The 18,929-nt window shown below is 37.1% G+C and overlaps 1 protein-coding gene across 4 annotated transcripts in view; it reads right to left on the minus strand.

The window, feature by feature from the left end:
* Positions 1-597: 597 nt before the first annotated feature.
* Positions 598-18,929, minus strand: part of METTL4 (methyltransferase 4, N6-adenosine) — a 70,988-nt gene continuing 52,656 nt past the window's right edge. For all 4 annotated transcript variants that reach the window (XM_066246486.1, XM_066246488.1, XM_066246485.1 and 1 more), the window contains exons 7-10: positions 18,574-18,748; positions 16,243-16,349; positions 15,396-15,475; positions 598-953 (exon numbers count right to left, since the gene is read on the minus strand). In XM_066246486.1, the coding sequence (XP_066102583.1) occupies positions 808-953; positions 15,396-15,475; positions 16,243-16,349; positions 18,574-18,748 (508 nt within the window). In that variant the 3' untranslated portion in view covers positions 598-807. The remainder of the gene's footprint in view (positions 954-15,395; positions 15,476-16,242; positions 16,350-18,573; positions 18,749-18,929) is intronic.

Genomic DNA, 18,929 nt, shown 5'->3' on the forward strand with positions numbered 1-18,929 from the left:
TAGCTTTAACGTACTCTGCCACCATCTTGGATCCACCTCTGACATTTTTATAAGAAATATTTTAAAATTATATTCCTAGAAAGACAAGAAAACTTACAAATACTTGAAAAGTGACCTTAAACACAATTTAAAAACCTCCAAAAATGTTTCCTAAACTCAGTACAAACTTGGCAGGTCTTTGAATGCTTTCCCCAGTATGTAACAGTGCAACAGAAGCTGCATATTTGGGATGTACTGAGGTCACATAAACAGTGTAAGTGAGTGATGTAGAGCAAGAGGTACTGTCATAACTGGAAAGAACACAGCCCCTCCCAAAAGAGCTTCCACCACTGAGTCTTACAAAATGATACTAGATAAGAATACATGCCACAGTGTAGCCAGAACACCTAAAGTTTAAAGAGAAGCAGAAATCTGAACTTTTATGTGAAATTTCCTGATTTTTTAAAGAATGATAGTTCAAAAAAAATTTATAACATTTTGTGGCCTAACAAAACATATCCATAGGCAGAATTATGATCTGTGGACCACCGTACAGGCTTTGTGACATTTTCAATAACAAAGTCTTACCCTCTTTTTAAAGGCTTACATCTTTATTTGTAATAAGCCTAGAATAATATACAATACTAATGCAACTGAAGTAAAATTCATCTCAAAATTATATGAAGGCTAGCCACTTCTGGCCGTTATGCTGAACAACCAAGTCCTGTTTCCATTTCTAAGCATATTGGTAATAAAAGAAAAAATCAGTTAAAATGAAGGGAGAGGGATGAGCAAAAACTGAAGAAAATCACAACTTTGGGATCAGAATCAGCTTCTAGACTCCAGAGCAATAAAATAATCCACATGTTGAAATTTGAGAACTTCATTGCCCCAACTAGTCCAACCTGGCTGTAAATTTCGAGCAAACAATTCCAAACATTCTCCATCTGGCTTGATATAGTCTTGTAAAACCTCTGTCCAGAAAAAAAAAAAAGAGAAAACACACAAATATAATTATTAAGAACTGTGTCAATATCCTTTTAGCAGTTAAGAGTAGAAAAGCAAAAATATTTCCTTAAAAAAAAAAGGCATCAAATTAATTTCCAGGATTTCATCACAAGCTTTGCTATTTATAAGTACAAAGCCATTTGAAATTAAGTACCCTTGAGATTGGGAACAACACAAGAACTTTCAGTTGCCATGATTTATCGGTTTTATTTGTAGATGAGAAATGAGGATTTTAACACCCACACAGATGACTTTTCAGTTTTCCAATACTGCTGACACATCTCCTGAGTACAAACTTAATTTATTTTTAATAAATGTAATGCATACATGAAAAAGAAGTCTAGAGTAACAATACAAAGAAAACTCGCTTCAAAAACTAAGGTAAAATATGTCTCTGCAAACACATACTTTTATGAAAGTGAAGTAAATAAAGAGTTGGACACATAACAAAATATTCAGAACATATAACTAACAAATAACTACATCCCCTTAGCTATAACTTGGTAGTACTAAGAACATTCCTTCACTTACAAATTATAGATCCTTATTTAGCTAAAATTTAACTATATTATTTCCACAGTTAAGTATCCCTTATTCGATGTATTAATATGGAAATTAAATTTTGTTCCAAAAAGGTACCACATTTATATTGGCTACATAGCTGTGATCAACACTAACAGAAAGAAAAGAATACCACAGAAGCTTTTTTTTAAAGCCCATGCTTATTTGTGTGACAAATATTTAAGTCAATTTAACCTTGATCACATTGCTAAGTGAGCAATATTAACCAATTACAGAAGCTGGGTATGAAAAAACAATTCAGTGATGAAAGTCAATAGACAGGTAAAATATAATAATATTAATTGCTATACAAGACAGTTTGGAAGAAATCTATCAAATTACTTTTGGGTATAAGAAGGGTTTCTTATATATACTTGATGTAGGTGCAATTTAAAAGGCAATATATAAAAAATTTTATGTTTTATAGTGTCCAATTGCTCTTACAGCAAAACAGTTATTTGTCTAAAAGCACTAGTCCTGTTTATCAAAAACCAAAGAATTAAAAGTATTGTCTATAACTCACTAAATTAAAATTTGGGCTTTGCCAGCTTCTAGGACAGCGGTTCTCAACCTGTGGGTCGCGACCCCGGCGGGGGTCGAACGACCAAAACACAGGGGTCGCCTAAAGCCATCGGAAATACATATTTTAAAAATGTATTGTATAATAAATATGTATTTTCCGATGGCTTTAGGCGACCCCTGTATTTTGGTCGTTCGACCCCCACCGGGGTCGCGACCCACAGGTTGAGAACCGCAGTTCTAGGAGATGGTGACATGAAGACTTCTAGTGCTTTTCTAAGTGTATAATTAAATGTTGCCAAACTTGAAAGAGAAATATTTCTCCATAGTCTTAGAGGACAATAATCCTTTATCACCTGTCCATTTTTTCCTCCATGAATTCAATGCCTTACCAGCTTCAATTCACTTTTAATGTGCTCTATGGTCATAATGAAACAGGGTTCTCTTTCTTTGCTTTTGCTTATTTCTTCAGTTTTTCTTTTAGTACAAAGATGTGAGTAACTCTATTTTGGAACTCTAAACTGGAGTCAGTCAGTCAAAAATGTTTACTATTCTGAGCATCCACTCTATCAGTGCTATGGGTTTTAACAAGAAAAAGCTATCCATCTTCTAAGAGTTTACAACCTAATAGAAAAGATGGCCAGGTACTTAGAGTGGAAAAATACATACGACGTAAACCCATTTACCACCTCCTCTTTTCTCAATGTAACCCTTTCTCACATGATATTTTTCTTTCCAGTTGACAAAAACAGAAAATCAAGGAGTATTAATAATGTCTTATGATGTTAAATTTCAAAACAAGGCAAAAGAAATAAAGACAAATTAATAAAAATGTTTTTGCCTTTCTAATTTTAAATATCAATTTAAGAGTAATGCAAAAAAAATAAAAGTGCAAAATCTTAAAAGTTTCATCACAGGAAAAAAAATTATAACTGCGTCTGGTGATGGATGGATATTAACTAGACTTACTGTTGGTGATCATTTCACAATACAGATGCTCAACTTACCATGCTTACATCCTGATAACCCATCACAAGTTAAAAATATCAAAGATCAAAAATGCATTTAACGATGACGTCAGAGTAATGGCGGAGTAGGAAGCGATACCGATAAATCTCCCCCAAAACCCAACAAGATCTTCAACCAGAAACAGAAAAACCTATACTTGGAGCTTCCAGATTCTTCGCAATACACCCAAAGGTATGATTGAGTGAAAAATTGGCTAAATATATAACCAAACCCCGAAGGAAATAGGGAGTAAGAAATGCTCCGCCTTCCTCACTAACCTAAACAGGGCGGCTTTCTCTGGTAACTGTGAATATAGAAACTGAGGCGGGCAAAGGGGGTGAATAGATCCAGGCCCCCGCAGCAAAAACGGCCGAACCAGGCTGTGGCTCAGAGATCCAAGCCGAGGAAAATCTGATCCTGTGGCAACCCGGGCAATACAAGCTAACACTCGCGCCAAACCCAAACAAAGAAAGACAAGCGGAGCGGCCATTTTACCCGGTCTCCTGGTCGGTGCGCAGTTAGTGGAAGAGAGATTTCTTCCTAAGCCGCGGAAGTGGGTGCCCGTGTTGCCCCACAGAGAGGCAGGGTCAGAGGCCTTTCTGTGGGCTGAGGGCAGAGTCTCTGGGCAGCCCCAGCGCCCTGGGAAAGCCACGCACGGGAGGGAGTGAGAACTAATCCCAACGGTGGAGATTTTCCGTGCTGGAGGCTGTTTCACTCAGAGGGAACCGCGGCTGGCCTCATATCCTGGTTTGCGCGCGCAGATAAGGAGTGAGCGATTCCTCCGAGTGCCTCGGCAGTGCGCGCCCGTGTTATCGCAGAGAGGGGCAGAGTCAGGGGCCTTTGTGTGGGCCAAAGCGGAATCTCAGGCCGCCCCAGCGCCTTGCAAAAGCCGCACACGGGGACGGAGCGAGACTCAATTCCAACGCTGCAACTTTTCCCTGTGGTTGGGGGTTTCACTCAGAGCGTGAGACTGCTGGCCGGATATCCTGGTTGCAGACAGTGAGTGAGAGTTTCCTCCAAGCGCCCCGGAAGTGGGCGCCCGCTTGTGTTACCGGATAGAGTGGCAGAGCCAGAGGTCTTCGAGTGGGCGGAAAGCCCGCCTGATTATGCTAGCAGCTCTGACTGACTGAGCCTTACCCAGAGCCCTGTGCTGAGTGGAAATAGAGTGGGGAGTTGCCAGCAATTTGAGCCTCTTACTATCCAGGCAGAGGCAGCAGCAACCCCATACCTGGACTATCAGGCTACTAATTGAGGAAGGAAAGACTAGGAGAAAGGCTCCAGGAACACGGACTCTCTCACTGTCGGAGCCTATAAATGCTAATGAGCCTCGACTCCCAACGAGAATAAAGCACAATACAAGACATTGCCATAGAGACTTATCAACTGCAAACCTCTACCTGAGCGTGCCAAAGGGGCAGAACCCGGGGTACAGAGTCACCGACCAGGAAGAGGGAGAGAAAAGAAAAAGCAAGAAGATAACCTCTCAAAATCAAGAATAATCTGCAGACTTTATAACCTATCCCATTTTATTATATTTGTTCGTTTGTTTCTCTTATCTTCATTCTTGAGACTTTTTTTTCCTCCTCCAATTTGGCCAATTAACTCTCTACCGGTCTTACTCTCTCCTCTCCTTGAACTACACTACCCATAAGTGTTACATCTCCCATTATCATTTCTCTTCTCTTCCTTTCTCTCTATGAGGGTTGCACTCCAAAACCCTTAACTCTCTCTCTCTCTCTCCTTTCTTTTTTCTTCTTTTAGTGGTTCCCTCTTTTTTTTTCTCTCTCTCTCTTTCTTTTCTCCCTCTATATTAGTTTCTTCCTTTCTCCTTTACATCTCCTCTCATTCAAACCTCAATAACAAACAAATTATCTTATCTGGGACTCAAACCTATGTTTGTGGCATTTTGGGGGGTTTTTACTTCACCTTTTTAACTCACTAGCAGTGCTCCCATCCCTGGCTCTCCATATTATCTAGTTCTTGTTCCATTAAATACAATAGTAAGTTTTTAATTTGTCCCCCCATTTTTCCATTTTCCTCTTATTCCTCTCATCATAACTCTTAGAAAACCAACACCTAAAAGCAAATCATTTTATTCTTGACCCAAATTTTTTCCTTATTTGCTTTTTGTGGGTCCATACGCTCTTTTTTTTTTCTTTTTTCTTTTATTTTTTTTTCCTTTTTTTTTTTTTCTTTCTCTCTTTTTTGCCCCTTTATTACTTTTCCCCAATTCAGGCCCTCCATCACAGGCATTGTTTGTTATAACTCACAGTCCACCACAAGATTTTCTCAAGAAAGAGGGGAGAGGAGAGGAGAGGAAAAAAAGAGGGGGGGAATAATTTCCTTTTTTAAAAATTTTTATTTTATTTTATTTTTCTTTATTTCATTATTAATTTTTTTTTAAAAAAACAACTCTTTTCGATTTGGTTTTTTTTTTTTTTTTTAACTTTTTATTCTTTATTAAATCTCATTAATACTATCAACAAAACCACCCTCAGATGCCATTAAGGAAGAGAAAATCGAATATCATGGATACAAAAGAAAGAGAGGTAACACAGCTAGATGAGGAAAAATCTATGGAGAAAAAATTTAATATATTGGAAACCTTGGAGCTAAATGACAGAGAATTCAAGATAGAAATCCTAAAAATCCTCCGAGATATACAAGAAAACACAGAAAGGCAATATAGGGAAATCAGAAAACAACTCCATGAACACAAAGAATATATGTCCAAGGAAATTGAAACTATAAAAACAAATCAAACAGAGATGAAAAACTCAATTCACGAGCTGAAAAACGAAGTAACAAGCTTAGCTAATAGAACAGGTCAGATAGAAGAGAGGATTAGTGAAATAGAAGACAAGCAACTTGAGGCACAACAGAGAGAAGAAGAAAGAGACTCAAAAATTAAAAAAAATGAGATAGCCCTACAAGAATTATCTGACTCCATCAAAAAGAATAACATAAGAATAATAGGTATATCAGAGGGAGAAGAGAGAGAAAATGGAATGGAGAACATACTTAAACAAATAATTGATGAGAACTTCCCAAGCCTGTGGAAAGAACTAAAGCCTCAAGTTCAAGAAGCAAACAGAACTCCAAGTTTTCTTAACCCCAACAAACCTACTCCAAGGCATATCATAATGAAATTGACACAAACCAACAGCAAAGAAAAAATTCTCAAGGCAGCCAGGGAAAAGAAGAATACAACATATAAAGGAAGGCCCATTAGATTATCATCAGATTTCTCAGCAGAAACTCTACAAGCTAGAAGAGAGTGGACCCCAATATTTAAAGTCCTGAAAGAGAGGAACTTTCAGCCACGAATACTATACCCATCAAAGCTATCCTTCAAATACGAAGGAGAAATAAAAACATTCACAGATACAGAAAAGATGAGGGAATTTATCATCAGAAAACCCCCACTCCAGGAATTACTAAAGGGGGTTCTCCAATCAGATACAAAGAACAAAAAAAAACAGAGCCACAAGTAAAAGCTCCAAGAAGAACACAATAAAACCAAATTTAAACTGTGACAACAACAAAAAGAAAGAGGGGGAGAAGACGGAGATTAACAGTAGCAAAGGACGATGGAGTGCAAAAGTACTCACAAAATAGTTCGCTACAATGAACAGGGTAGGGACCCTTTTCATTACTCAAAGGTAACCACCATTGAAAAAACCACCACAGAAGCACATGAGATAAAAAAGATAGCAACAGAGGAAAGATGTATGGAATACAACCAAATAAAAACAAAAGATAGAAAAACGAAAGAGAAGGATCAAACAAGACACAAAACTAACAGAAAGCAAGATATAAAATGGCAATAGGGAACTCACAAGTATCAATAATTACACTAAATGTAAATGGATTAAACTCACCAATAAAAAGGCACAGAGTAGCAGAATGGATTAAAAAAGAAAATCCAACTGTATGCTGACTACAGGAAACTCATCTAAGTAACAAGGATAAAAACAAATTCAAAGTGAAAGGCTGGAAAACAATACTCCAAGCAAATAACATCCAAAAAAAAGCAGGTGTAGCAATACTCATATCGGATAATGCTGACTACAAGACAGGAAAAGTACTTAGAGACAAAAATGGCCATTTCATAATGGCTAAGGGGACACTGAATCAAGAAGACATAACAATTCTTAATATATATGCACCAAACCAAGGAGCACCAAAATATATAAGACAGCTACTTATTGATCTTAAAACAAAAATACAATCATACTTGGAGACCTCAATACACCGCTGACGGCTCTAGATCGGTCATCCAAACAGAGAATCAACAAAGACATAGCGGCCTTAAACAAAACACTAGAGCACCTGGATATGATAGACATCTACAGGACATTTTATCCCAAAGTGACTGAGTATACATTTTTCTCCAGTGTACATGGATCATTCTCAAGAATTGACCATATGTTGGGCCACAAAAACAATATCAGCAAATTCAGAAAAATTGAAGTTGTACCAAGCATATTTTCTGATCATAAAGCCTTGAAACTAGAATTCAACTGCAAAAAAGAGGAAAAAAATCCCACAAAAATGTGGAAACTAAACAACATACTTTTAAAAAATGAATGGGTCAAAGAAGAAATAAGTGCAGAGATCAAAAGATATATACAGACTAATGAAAATGACAATACGACATATCAGAATCTATGGGATGCAGCAAAAGCAGTGATAAGAGGGAAGTTCATATCGCTTCAGGCATATATGAACAAACAAGAGAGAGCCCAAGTGAACCACTTAACTTCACACCTTAAGGAACTAGAAAAAGAAGAACAAAGACAACCCAAAACCAGCCAAAGAAAGGAGATAATAAAAATCAGAGCAGAAATAAATGAATTAGAGAACAGAAAAACTATAGAAAAAATTAACAGAACAAGGAGCTGGTTCTTTGAAAAGATCAACAAAATTGACAAACCCTTGGCAAGACTTACCAAGGAAAAAAGAGAAAGAACTCATATAAACAAAATACAAAATGAAAGAGGAGAAATCACCACGGACACCGTAGATATACAAAGAATTATTGTAGAATACTATGAAAAACTTTATGCCACTAAATTCAACAACCTAGAAGAAATGGATAAATTCCTAGAACAATACAACCTTCCTAGACTGAGTCAAGAAGAAGCAGAAAGCCTAAACAGACCTATCAGTAGAGAAGAAATAGAAAAAACCATTAAAAACCTCCCCAAAAATAAAAGTCCAGGCCCTGACGGCTATACCAGCGAATTTTATCAAACATTCAAAGAAGACTTGGTTCCTATTCTACTCAAAGTCTTCCAAAAAATTGAAGAAGAAGCAATACTTCCAAACACATTTTATGAGGCCAACATAACCCTCATACCAAAACCAGGCAAGGATGGCACAAAAAAAGAAAACTACAGACCAATATCTCTAATGAATACAGATGCTAAAATACTAAACAAAATACTAGCAAATCGAATACAACAACATATTAAAAAAATAATACATCATGATCAAGTGGGATTCATCCCAGAATCTCAAGGATGGTTCAACATACGTAAAACGGTTAATGTAATACACCATATCAACAAAACAAAGAACAAAAACCACATGATCTTATCAATAGATGCAGAAAAGGCTTTCGATAAAATACAACACAATTTTATGTTTAAGACTCTCAACAAAATGGGTATAGAAGGAAAATATCTCAACATGATAAAGGCCATATATGATAAACCATCAGCTAACATCATATTAAATGGCACTAAACTGAAGGCTTTCCCCCTTAAATCAGGAACAAGACAGGGTTGTCCACTCTCTCCACTCTTATTTAATGTGGTACTAGAGGTTCTAGCCAGAGCAATCAGACAAGACAAAGAAATAAAAGGCATCCATATCGGAAAAGAAGAAGTAAAGGTATCACTTTTTGCAGATGATATGATCCTATACATCGAAAACCCCAAAGAATCCACAAAAAGACTACTAGAAACAATAAGCCAATACAGTAATGTCGCAGGATACAAAATTAACATACAGAAGTCAATAGCCTTTCTATATGCCAACAATGAAACAACTGAGAAGGAACTCAAAAGAATAATCCCCTTCACGATTGCAACAAAAAAAATAAAATACTTAGGAATAAACATAACAAAGAATGTAAAGGACTTATATAATGAAAACTATAAACCATTGTTAAGGGAAATCGAAAAAGATATAATGAGATGGAAGAATATACCTTGTTCTTGGCTAGGAAGAATAAATATAATCAAGATGGCTATATTACCCAAAGCAATATACAAATTTAATGCAATTCCCATCAAAATTCCAATGATATTTTTTAAAGAAATAGAGCAAAAAATCATCAGATTTATATGGAACTATAAAAAACCCCGAATAGCCAAAGCAATCCTAAAGAAAAAGAATGAAGCTGGGGCATAACAATACCTGACTTCAAACTCTATTATAGGGCCACGACAATCAAAACAGCATGGTATTGGCAGAAAAATAGACACTCAGACCAATGGAACAGAATAGAAAGTCCAGAAATAAAACCACATATATATAGTCAAATAATTTTTGATAAAGGGGCCAACAACACACAATGGAGAAAAGAAAGCCTCTTCAATAAATGGTGCTGGGAAAACTGGAAAGCCACATGCAAAAGAATGAAACTGGACTACAGTCTCTCCCCCTGTACAAAAATTAACTCAAAATGGATCAAAGATCTAAACATAAGACCTGAAACAATTAAGTACATAGAAGAAGACATAGGTACTCAACTCATGGACCTGGGTTTTAAAGAGCATTTTATGAATTTGACTCCAATGGCAAGAGAAGTGAAGGCAAAAATTAATGAATGGGACTACATCAGACTAAGAAGTTTTTGCTCAGCAAGGGAAACTGATAACAAAATAAACAGAAAGCCAACTAAATGGGAAATGATATTTTCAAACAACAGCTCAGATAAGGGCCTAATATCCAAAATATACAAAGAACTCATAAAACTCAACAACAAACAAACAAACAATCCAATAAAAAAATGGGAAGAGGATATGAATAGACACTTCTCCCAGGAAGAAATACAAATGGCCAACAGATATATGAAAAGATGCTCATCTTCTTTAGCTATTAGAGAAATGCAAATCAAAACGGCAATGAGATACCACCTCACACCTGTTCGATTAGCTGTTATTATCAAGTCAGGTAATAGCAAATGTTGGAGAGGCTGTGGAGAAAAAGGAACCCTCATACACTGTTGGTGGGAATGTAAAGTAGTACAACCATTATGGAAGAAAGTATGGTGGTTCCTCAAAAAACTGAAAATAGAACTACCTTATGACCCAGCAATCCCTCTACTGGGTATATATCCCCAAAACTCAGAAACATTGATACGTAAAGACACATGCAGCCCCATGTTTATTGCAGCATTGTTCACAGTGGCCAGGACATGGAAACAACCAAAAAGCCCATCAATAGATGACTGGATAAAGAAGATGTGGCACATATACACTATGGAATACTACTCAGCCATAAGAAATGATGACATCGGAACATTTACAGCAAAATGGTGGGATCTTGATAACATGATACGAAGCGAAATAAGTAAATCAGAAAAAAACAGGAACTGTATTATTCCATACGTAGGTGGGACATAATAGTGAAATTAAGAGACATTGATAAGAGTGTGGTGGTTACGGGGGGGAGGGAGGAATGGGAGAGGGATAGGGGGTGGGAGGGGCACAAAGAAAACAAGATAGAAGGTGACAGAGGACAATCTGACTTTGGGTGGTGGGTATGCAACATAATTGAACGACAAGATAACCTGGACTTGTTATCTTTGAATATATGTATCCTGATTTATTGATGTCACCCCATTAAAAAAATAAAATTATAAAAAAAAAAAAAATGCATTTAACACACCTAACCTACTGAACATCAGAGCTGAACCTACCCCTACCTTAAACATCCTCAGAACACTTATTTAACACAATAAATGCACCATCATTTAGGTTTATAATCGTGTAGGTTTACAGTGATTGTTTACCCTTGTGATTGTGTGGCTGACTGGGAGCAGTAGTTAGCTATTGCTGCCGAGCATTATGAGAGATTACGGTACTGCATATCACCAGCCCAGGAAAAGATAAAAATTCTAAGTAGCATTTGATTGAATGCATATCACTTTGGAACCATCGTAAAGTCAAAAATTGTAAGTTGGGGACCATCTGTATATATGTATATATATATGACATTATGCTGTACACCTGATAGTAATATATCAATTATATCTCAATTACAAAGTACATAAATGCAAATGTATAAATTTAAATATAACATGTACATACTTGGGTAATTACATAACATCTGGCATTAGTAAACATACTTCTAACCAACAGAGAGAAAGTAGTAATCCACACAGAGCCAGTCACGCCCCTTTTGCTCTGGAAGCAAGAAGCTCAGCTAAGGAAGAAGCTGCTCAAACAGTGACAGAATCTCATCAAACTGTTTTACTCTTCAGATAGAAATGGTTACTAAGTAAAGTAGTAAAAAGGAATGGAAACTCCTCTAGGGTAAAATATAAAAAAAATCCTTTTATCAAAGACTTTTATTTCATAATTTTCATATTAAATCTTTAAACCAAAAAATATACATTTATAATGTTAGGTTGTAAGCCATAACTATTGGTGGCTAATCTTTCGATCTAAGGAGGAAACTTCAAAACTTAAAAATAGAGTAAATGTATCATTTAAAATGAAATATGCTGCCAATTTAGGTTTTTCTTTATTTTGCAGCAGAAATAGCAAGTTATAACTAAAAAACCTTGATATTTCTAGAAGCAAAAGAGAACATTTCATTTTATAAATTTTCAGCTTAAAAACATTTACATGCAAAAGTTCTAAACATTATATACATAACATGTATCATCCCAAATCCTAGAGTAATGGTCTCGAAGTAAAATACAATGCAGAAATCTGGAAGTTACTTTCTGGTAGTTTTAAAATGTATGGCTCTGCACCCAAAATACATGCACTGCTATATAATAACATGAACTTAAAAATCAAGGATTACAAATCTTTCTCATCCACCACTACTTACCCAAAGCAGAACAATTACATATATGGAGTAATGTAAATCTCCCCCCCACCAAAAAAATCTAACTTTTGTTTTTTAAATGGTTCTCAGTTCTAAAAATGTGCTTGTGCTGCTCTCTGTTGGGAATAAGGCAGAACTGTATTTCATAGATATAGGCTGTAACACTAATTTTTATTAGCAGTAACAAATGACATTGTTTCACTATTTAAAAACTTTATTTCTTAAAACTAATCTTAAAACATAATTTTATTATATTTAAAAGTAATTAATAAATAGTTTAATTATCATTTAAGAATGAAAGGTTTTGTGTCTTATCTTTTGGATTTTCAAAAGTAAAAAAGTAAGCCCTAAGGCAAACACTAAATTAAGTTTTGATACTCAGTGACTGGTAAAGAAAATTCAAATGAGAATACAAATTAGACTTCCTTCATCAAGTATAACTGGTGCCAAACAATTTTCTCAAAAGAAAAATAGAATCTCACTCTTTATTTAAGTCACATATTTAATGCATTAAAGAATCTATGACAGTCCAAATTTTAAAGGCAATAATTCATTGAGAATCTTTATAAGTCAAAGAATTAATCATCAGGTAGACATATGAATATTTCTCAAATAAAGTAATAACACTATAATGTTTCTTCCACATAAGCAATTAAGATAACAGAAAGCCTACGTGCTACCAATAAAAATTCTTTGGGCCTAACTGGTGGTGATTCAATAGATAAGTGTCGACCTGAGACGCTGAGGTTGCTGGCTTGAACTGGGGGAGGGGGGGAGCTTATACTGCTGAGCGCAGGCTCACCGGCTTGAGCACGGAGTCACTGGCTTGAGTGTGGGATCATAGACATGACCCCATGGTCAATGGCTTAAGCCCAAAGGTTACTGGCTTGAAGCCCAAGGTTGCTGGCTTGAGCCCAAGGTCGCTGGCTTGAAGCCCAAGGTTGCTGGCTTGAGAAAGGGGTCATTTGCCTGGCTGAAGGCCCAGGTCAAGGGCACATATGAGAAAGCAGTTAATGAACAACTAAGGAGCCACAACTATGAGAGGATACTTCTCATCTCTCTTCCTTCCTGTCTATCCATATCTGTCCATCCATATCTATCTTTCTCTCTCCCCCTCCCCAAAAAAAATTATTTGGGGAATTTGTATTCACTTTCCTGCATATACTAGCTCATAAACTGTATCATTTTCTGCAAAATAATACGATAGTCTGGCAGCCTGTAGCTTTCCTGAGTGACAGCTTTAAAAGTCTGGGGTTTTTAAATCAGGGATCACCAAATTTAATAAAATACATAAGCCCTGGCCTGTGGCTTAGTGATAGTGTCAGTCCAGCATATGGAAAACCCAGGCTGGAGTCCCATTAAGGGCACATAGGAGAAGTGACTATTGGCTTCTCCCTTTTCTCTCCCTCTTCCCCTCCTGCAGCCAGTGGCTCAATTAGTTTAAGCATTGGCCCCACCCACTGAGGATAGCTCGGTTGGTCTGAGTGTATCAGCCTCAGGTGCTAAAAATAGCTCAGTTGGAAGCATTGGCCCTAAACGAGGTTCCACGTAGATTCCAGTTGGAGCAAACGTGGGGGTCTGTCTCACTATCTCCCCACCCTCACAAAAAGAAAAAATTCCTTAAGAAATTATTTTAACAGTAAACTTTGAATTTCAAATTCCATATCTCCCAAAGACTTATATCCTATTTTTTAAACTCTCACTTGAAAATTCTAGCATTCACTGAGCTTCTACTATATGCTACAGAATTTCAAATATATTATAACCAATCCTCACAAATCTGAAAAATTAAATGTCATTATTCTGTATTTAAATGAAGACCTTGAAGTGAAAAATGATTAAAGTAACTCACTCAAGTAGCAGAACCAGGATTCAAACTCATGTCAGTCAATCTCCAAAGCCAAAACTTTCCATTATTACTTGCTGCTTAGTTTCATTGAACGATGAACATTATACTAAAACATCCACTAGTAAGAATTGCAGGCTGCAATTAATTTTCTGATGGTTCAGAAAAGCAACACTACCTCAAAATAAAACCCTGAGAGTCTCTACTAAATATCAAGTGAATTCTAACCATCTCTAAATGCTATTTGAGCTCCTAGATTTAGAACAAGTAAGGGATAGAGCCCTGGTAGTAAAGCAAAGCTGGTAGCTAAACTACAGTCCTCAGAGGCTCCATGAGTCTTCATTCTGTCCAGGCCAGTGATGGTAGCAACCAGTAGTAAGGGAAACCTAAAAATGGTTTAAGAGGAAAGGCTGAGGTAATATAAAACTAATCTATGAAGCACATCCAGTGGTGTGTGGACCCGTCTCTTGCTTCAACAGAAGAGATCTAAACTCGCCTTCTTCCAGGCCCCAACCACCCTCCAACCTCTTTTCCAGTGGCAATCTCCAGTACCAGCAAACATCATTTCTTATAGTTAGCTCCTCCTGCTGACCAACCATGAGTTCTCAGATTAATCAGAATTACTCCACCAAGGGCAAGGCCTCTATCAGCTGTCTGGTCAACCTGCATCTGTGGGCACCGTACACCTACCTCTCTCTGGGCTTTTATTATTGCCACGATGATATGGCTCTGGAGAGCATGTGGCTACTTCTTCCATGAGTGGGCCACAGCATCTCTTAAAGATGCAAAACCAGCAGGATGGCAGAGCCCTCTTCCAGGACGTGCAGAAGCTGTCCATGGAAGCCACCGTGGCCCTGGAGCAGAACCTGAAGCAGGTCCTTTTGGATCTGCAGGCCCTGAGTTCTGCTGGCACAGATGCTCTTCTCTGTGCTTTCTTGGAGAGCTCCTTCCTAGATGAGGAAGTAAATCTCACCAAGAAGATGGGACCAGCATAACTCCTGCAGGCTGACTGGCACTCGGACTGGGTTAGCAAGTATCTCTTCAAAAGGGTCACCTCCAAGTACAACAAGGATCCATCTGAGCCTGGTGGCCTCGAAGGGGCCACTCTACATCACCAGTGTCAGGGCTTCTGCCTAAGCCTCTCCCTGCAGCCACTAGGCAGCCTTTTAACCACCTAGAGAGAGTCTTCTCCCAAGCCATGGCCCAAATTATAATAATAAGTCTTTTTGCAGGAAAAAAGAAAAACCCATTCATAAGCCCTGCTATAAAAGTTTGGAATATTGATTAAAATAACATATCTGATTTAATCTCCAAACCTCTAGACCATTCAAATACTAAATTCAATCCCTTTTTTCAATTTGACAGAAGTCATAATAACAATTCTCTTTTTATAAAAACATACCAGCAAGAGGTGGCTTATGTGAGTGAAGAGTACAGGGCACACTGACAAGTAGCTTGTGATCTGGAATGGGAACCACATTCCTAATTAAAACAGAACAACAAAAGTAAATTATATTTTTAAAAATATTTTTATATATGTCACAGTTGCCTATACTTTTTCCACCTTTCAATCTAAATTTAAAATTAATTTAATAGAAACAATAATGGAAATCAATTTAAGTATTAAGACATCTCCATGCCTGACCAGGTGGTGGCATGGTGGATAGGGTGTCGGACTGGGATGCAGAGGACCCGGGTTCAAAACCCCAAGGTTGCCATCTTGAGCGTGGGCTCATCTGGCTTGAGTGCATGCTCACCAGCTTCAGGGTGGGGTCGCTGGCTTGAGCGTGAAATCATAGACATTACCCCATGGTCACTGGCTTGAGCCTAAGGTCACTGGCTTGAGCAAGGTGTCACTCGCTCTGCTATAGCCCCCCAGTCAAGGCACACATGAGAAAGCAATCAATGAAATATGGAGACACAAGGAAGAATTGATGCTTCTCATTTCTCTCCCTTCCTGTCTGTCTGTCCCTATCTGTCCCTCTCTCTGTCTCTCTGTCTCTGTCACAAAGAAAATTTAAAAACACATTTCTAAACATTTCCTTTTCAGCAATAATGACAATTGCACACTAGACAAAAAAAATATTATAAACTTCCATGTGCCATACCATTCAAACTTTTCTGATGTGGGACATTTTCAGATTTTTAAAAATATAAAAATTAAGAAAAATCAATAATCATTTTATTAATAATTTTACAAATATAAAAATTAATGCATTTATATAATTTTTAAAAATCACCTTTCCTACCGTAATGGTAAAGCAGTTTTTTCTTGAACTCTCCCCAATATAAGACCTTCATAAGGCTTTTTGTGTGGAGAATCTAATGGGAACACAAACTCTCCTGACTTGGTGATCTGATAGGAAGAAATAAAAAAAAACATATATTATCATTTCAATATGTAATCAATTCAAAAGTTACTGAGCTCTGTTATATTCTTTCTTTCATACTAAGCTTCAGAGATCCAATATTTTAACTTAACATCACATCTCAGTTTGGACTAGCAACATGGTAACTACCATATTGAGCAAAGTAATTGTAAGGGACTCCAAAAATATTTTAAATATCACTTTATTATCTTGTACACGAAAATTCCTACATCACATTAACATTTATTCCTGAAAACCATGCCATAATTAAGTCATTTATTCATTCATTCAAATTATATTTAATGATTACTGGCAATATGACTAAGTAGATTATAACGTTTTCCTTTATACAGGAAACAGTGTCATTAAATATTGTCAGAGCTAAAATTAATTATGAAAGCAGCTCAGAGATTGATGAGATAGACAATAATCCAATCCTTTGGCATTATAAATCCAGAAATCAATTTTATCATTTCACCCTGGAGTGATCAGACTCTCAAAGACTCACTTAAGCTAATCAAATTCAAAACACAATTTATAATAACACTATCAATTCTTTAATAAGCCATGGAACTATATATTGATATTTTCATTATCAGCATGTTCATATCTCTTATCTATGGAACCCTTTACCCCATATCAGAGTACCTAAAAAAACAAAAGCAGTAAAATCTTTTTATCACGTTTAGGGCCCATGAGAGCACCTCTACCACACAGTGCAGTAAAAGCACTGGAAATTCTCATCCTCTGGATATTCTTAATACTCAATGCAAATTACTTCTTCTGTTATAACAGTATGTGTAATCACCTAATAGTGTTTCATATAATACATTGTATTTTTGTTCTAAATTCTGGTCTTATCATACCATCTCTCACTACTTCCTACTACAAATGAAGAGCCTTAGTTTTACGTATTAACACTTTATTGGTTTGGATTTCGGAAGGAAACCTTTTCCTGACTTTCCAGTCTCTAACTATAAATAACTGTCATAATGGGCAGGGTGGAATGGGGTTTTAAATTCCTGTCATGTTCCTGCACCAAATCGCCAAAGCTAAGCCCATTATGTCATGAAAGCAAAGATACAACTGTTAATGTTTGTTTGCCAAGTCCCATAAAAGAGGTGCAAATAGCAATGTATATAGCTCTCACAAGATATTCCAGTAGACTACAAAGTACAAACAAAACACAGAAAAATAGAACTCTCCTATGTCTAACATGAATATACCACCTATATAAATATTAAAATTCAACTAATAATAATTTGGCTTATCTTTTTAAAATTTAGAAGAGCTTTTGTGGAATTCATCTAAGTAGACAATGTATCTTTAAAAAATGTCCACTGAACTCTGAACTGATGCTTTAATTTTTCTGTACTTTGGGGTATTCCTATAACAAACATAGATATTAAAAATTGTTCAACCACGCTGGCCGGTTGGCTCAGTGGTAGAGCGTCGGCCTGGTGTGCAGGAGTCCAGGGTTCGATTCCTGGCCAGGGCACACAGGAGAAGCGCCCATCTGCTTCTCCACCCTCCCCCTCTCCTTCCTCTCTGTCTCTCTCTTCCCCTCCCGCAGCCGAGGCTCCATTGGAGCAAAGATGGCCCGGGCGCTGGGGATGGCTCCTTGGCCTCTGCCCCAGGCGCTAGAGTGGCTCTGGTCGCGGCAGAGCAAAGCCCCGGAGGGGCAGAGCATCGCCCCCTGGTGGGCAGAGGGTCGCCCCCTGGTGGGCGTGCTGGGTGGATCCCGGTCGGGCGCATGCGGGAGTCTGTCTGACTGTGTCTCCCCGTTTCTAGCTTCAGAAAAAAAAAAGGGGGGATGACCAAAATTGTAGAGATATAAAGAGGAAGAAGATGAAGGACAAGGGTGTTTCTATGTTTAGTGATGGATAGAGTCCCCAAAGGGGTTTTTTTTTTGGTTTTATTTTGTTTTTTTTTGAAAAGGCAGATATCAAAGCTTCTTAAAATGTCATCCTAATATCTCACTGAGAGACTTACTAAGACCAGTGGTTTGGGACTTTGTTACAAAAAAAAGACAGAGAATAAATAAACCCTTAAGAATAAAAAGATAAATGTATATGGCAGCAAATTAAAAGTTTTAATTTGACATGTTGAAGGAGTATTCCTTCAACATCTTAAGTATTAAAAAGTAGATGCTACCTTAATGTGACCTATATGTCAGACCATATTAGCAAATAAGTTAACTTCTGAACTTACTTTTAACCAGTGCCATTCAGCAACTATCTCCACAGACCACGAAGGATAAAGTTCTTCCTTTACAAAACGTAGATGCTTCTGTCTATTAGTCACCCAAGTAATAACAAGACAGTTTGGAGCAGCCAGTTTAGGGATAGGTATTTGCTTTATTTGCAGTGGTGATAAATAACTGTACCTAAAAATAAGTAATAAAAATATCAGCAAAATTTACTGCAAAAGGAAAAAGAAAAAGCAGGAAAAAGACCTGTAAAACATTGACCATAAACACAAAGTTCTCCCATAGGTGTTTATTTGTATTACTAAATATGAAACCACAGTGACATCCAGTGGACACATTATTACATGCAAGTCAGAAA

The sequence above is a fragment of the Saccopteryx bilineata genome, chromosome 11, assembly GCF_036850765.1.
Source record: "Saccopteryx bilineata isolate mSacBil1 chromosome 11, mSacBil1_pri_phased_curated, whole genome shotgun sequence".
NCBI lineage: Eukaryota > Metazoa > Chordata > Mammalia > Chiroptera > Emballonuridae > Saccopteryx > Saccopteryx bilineata.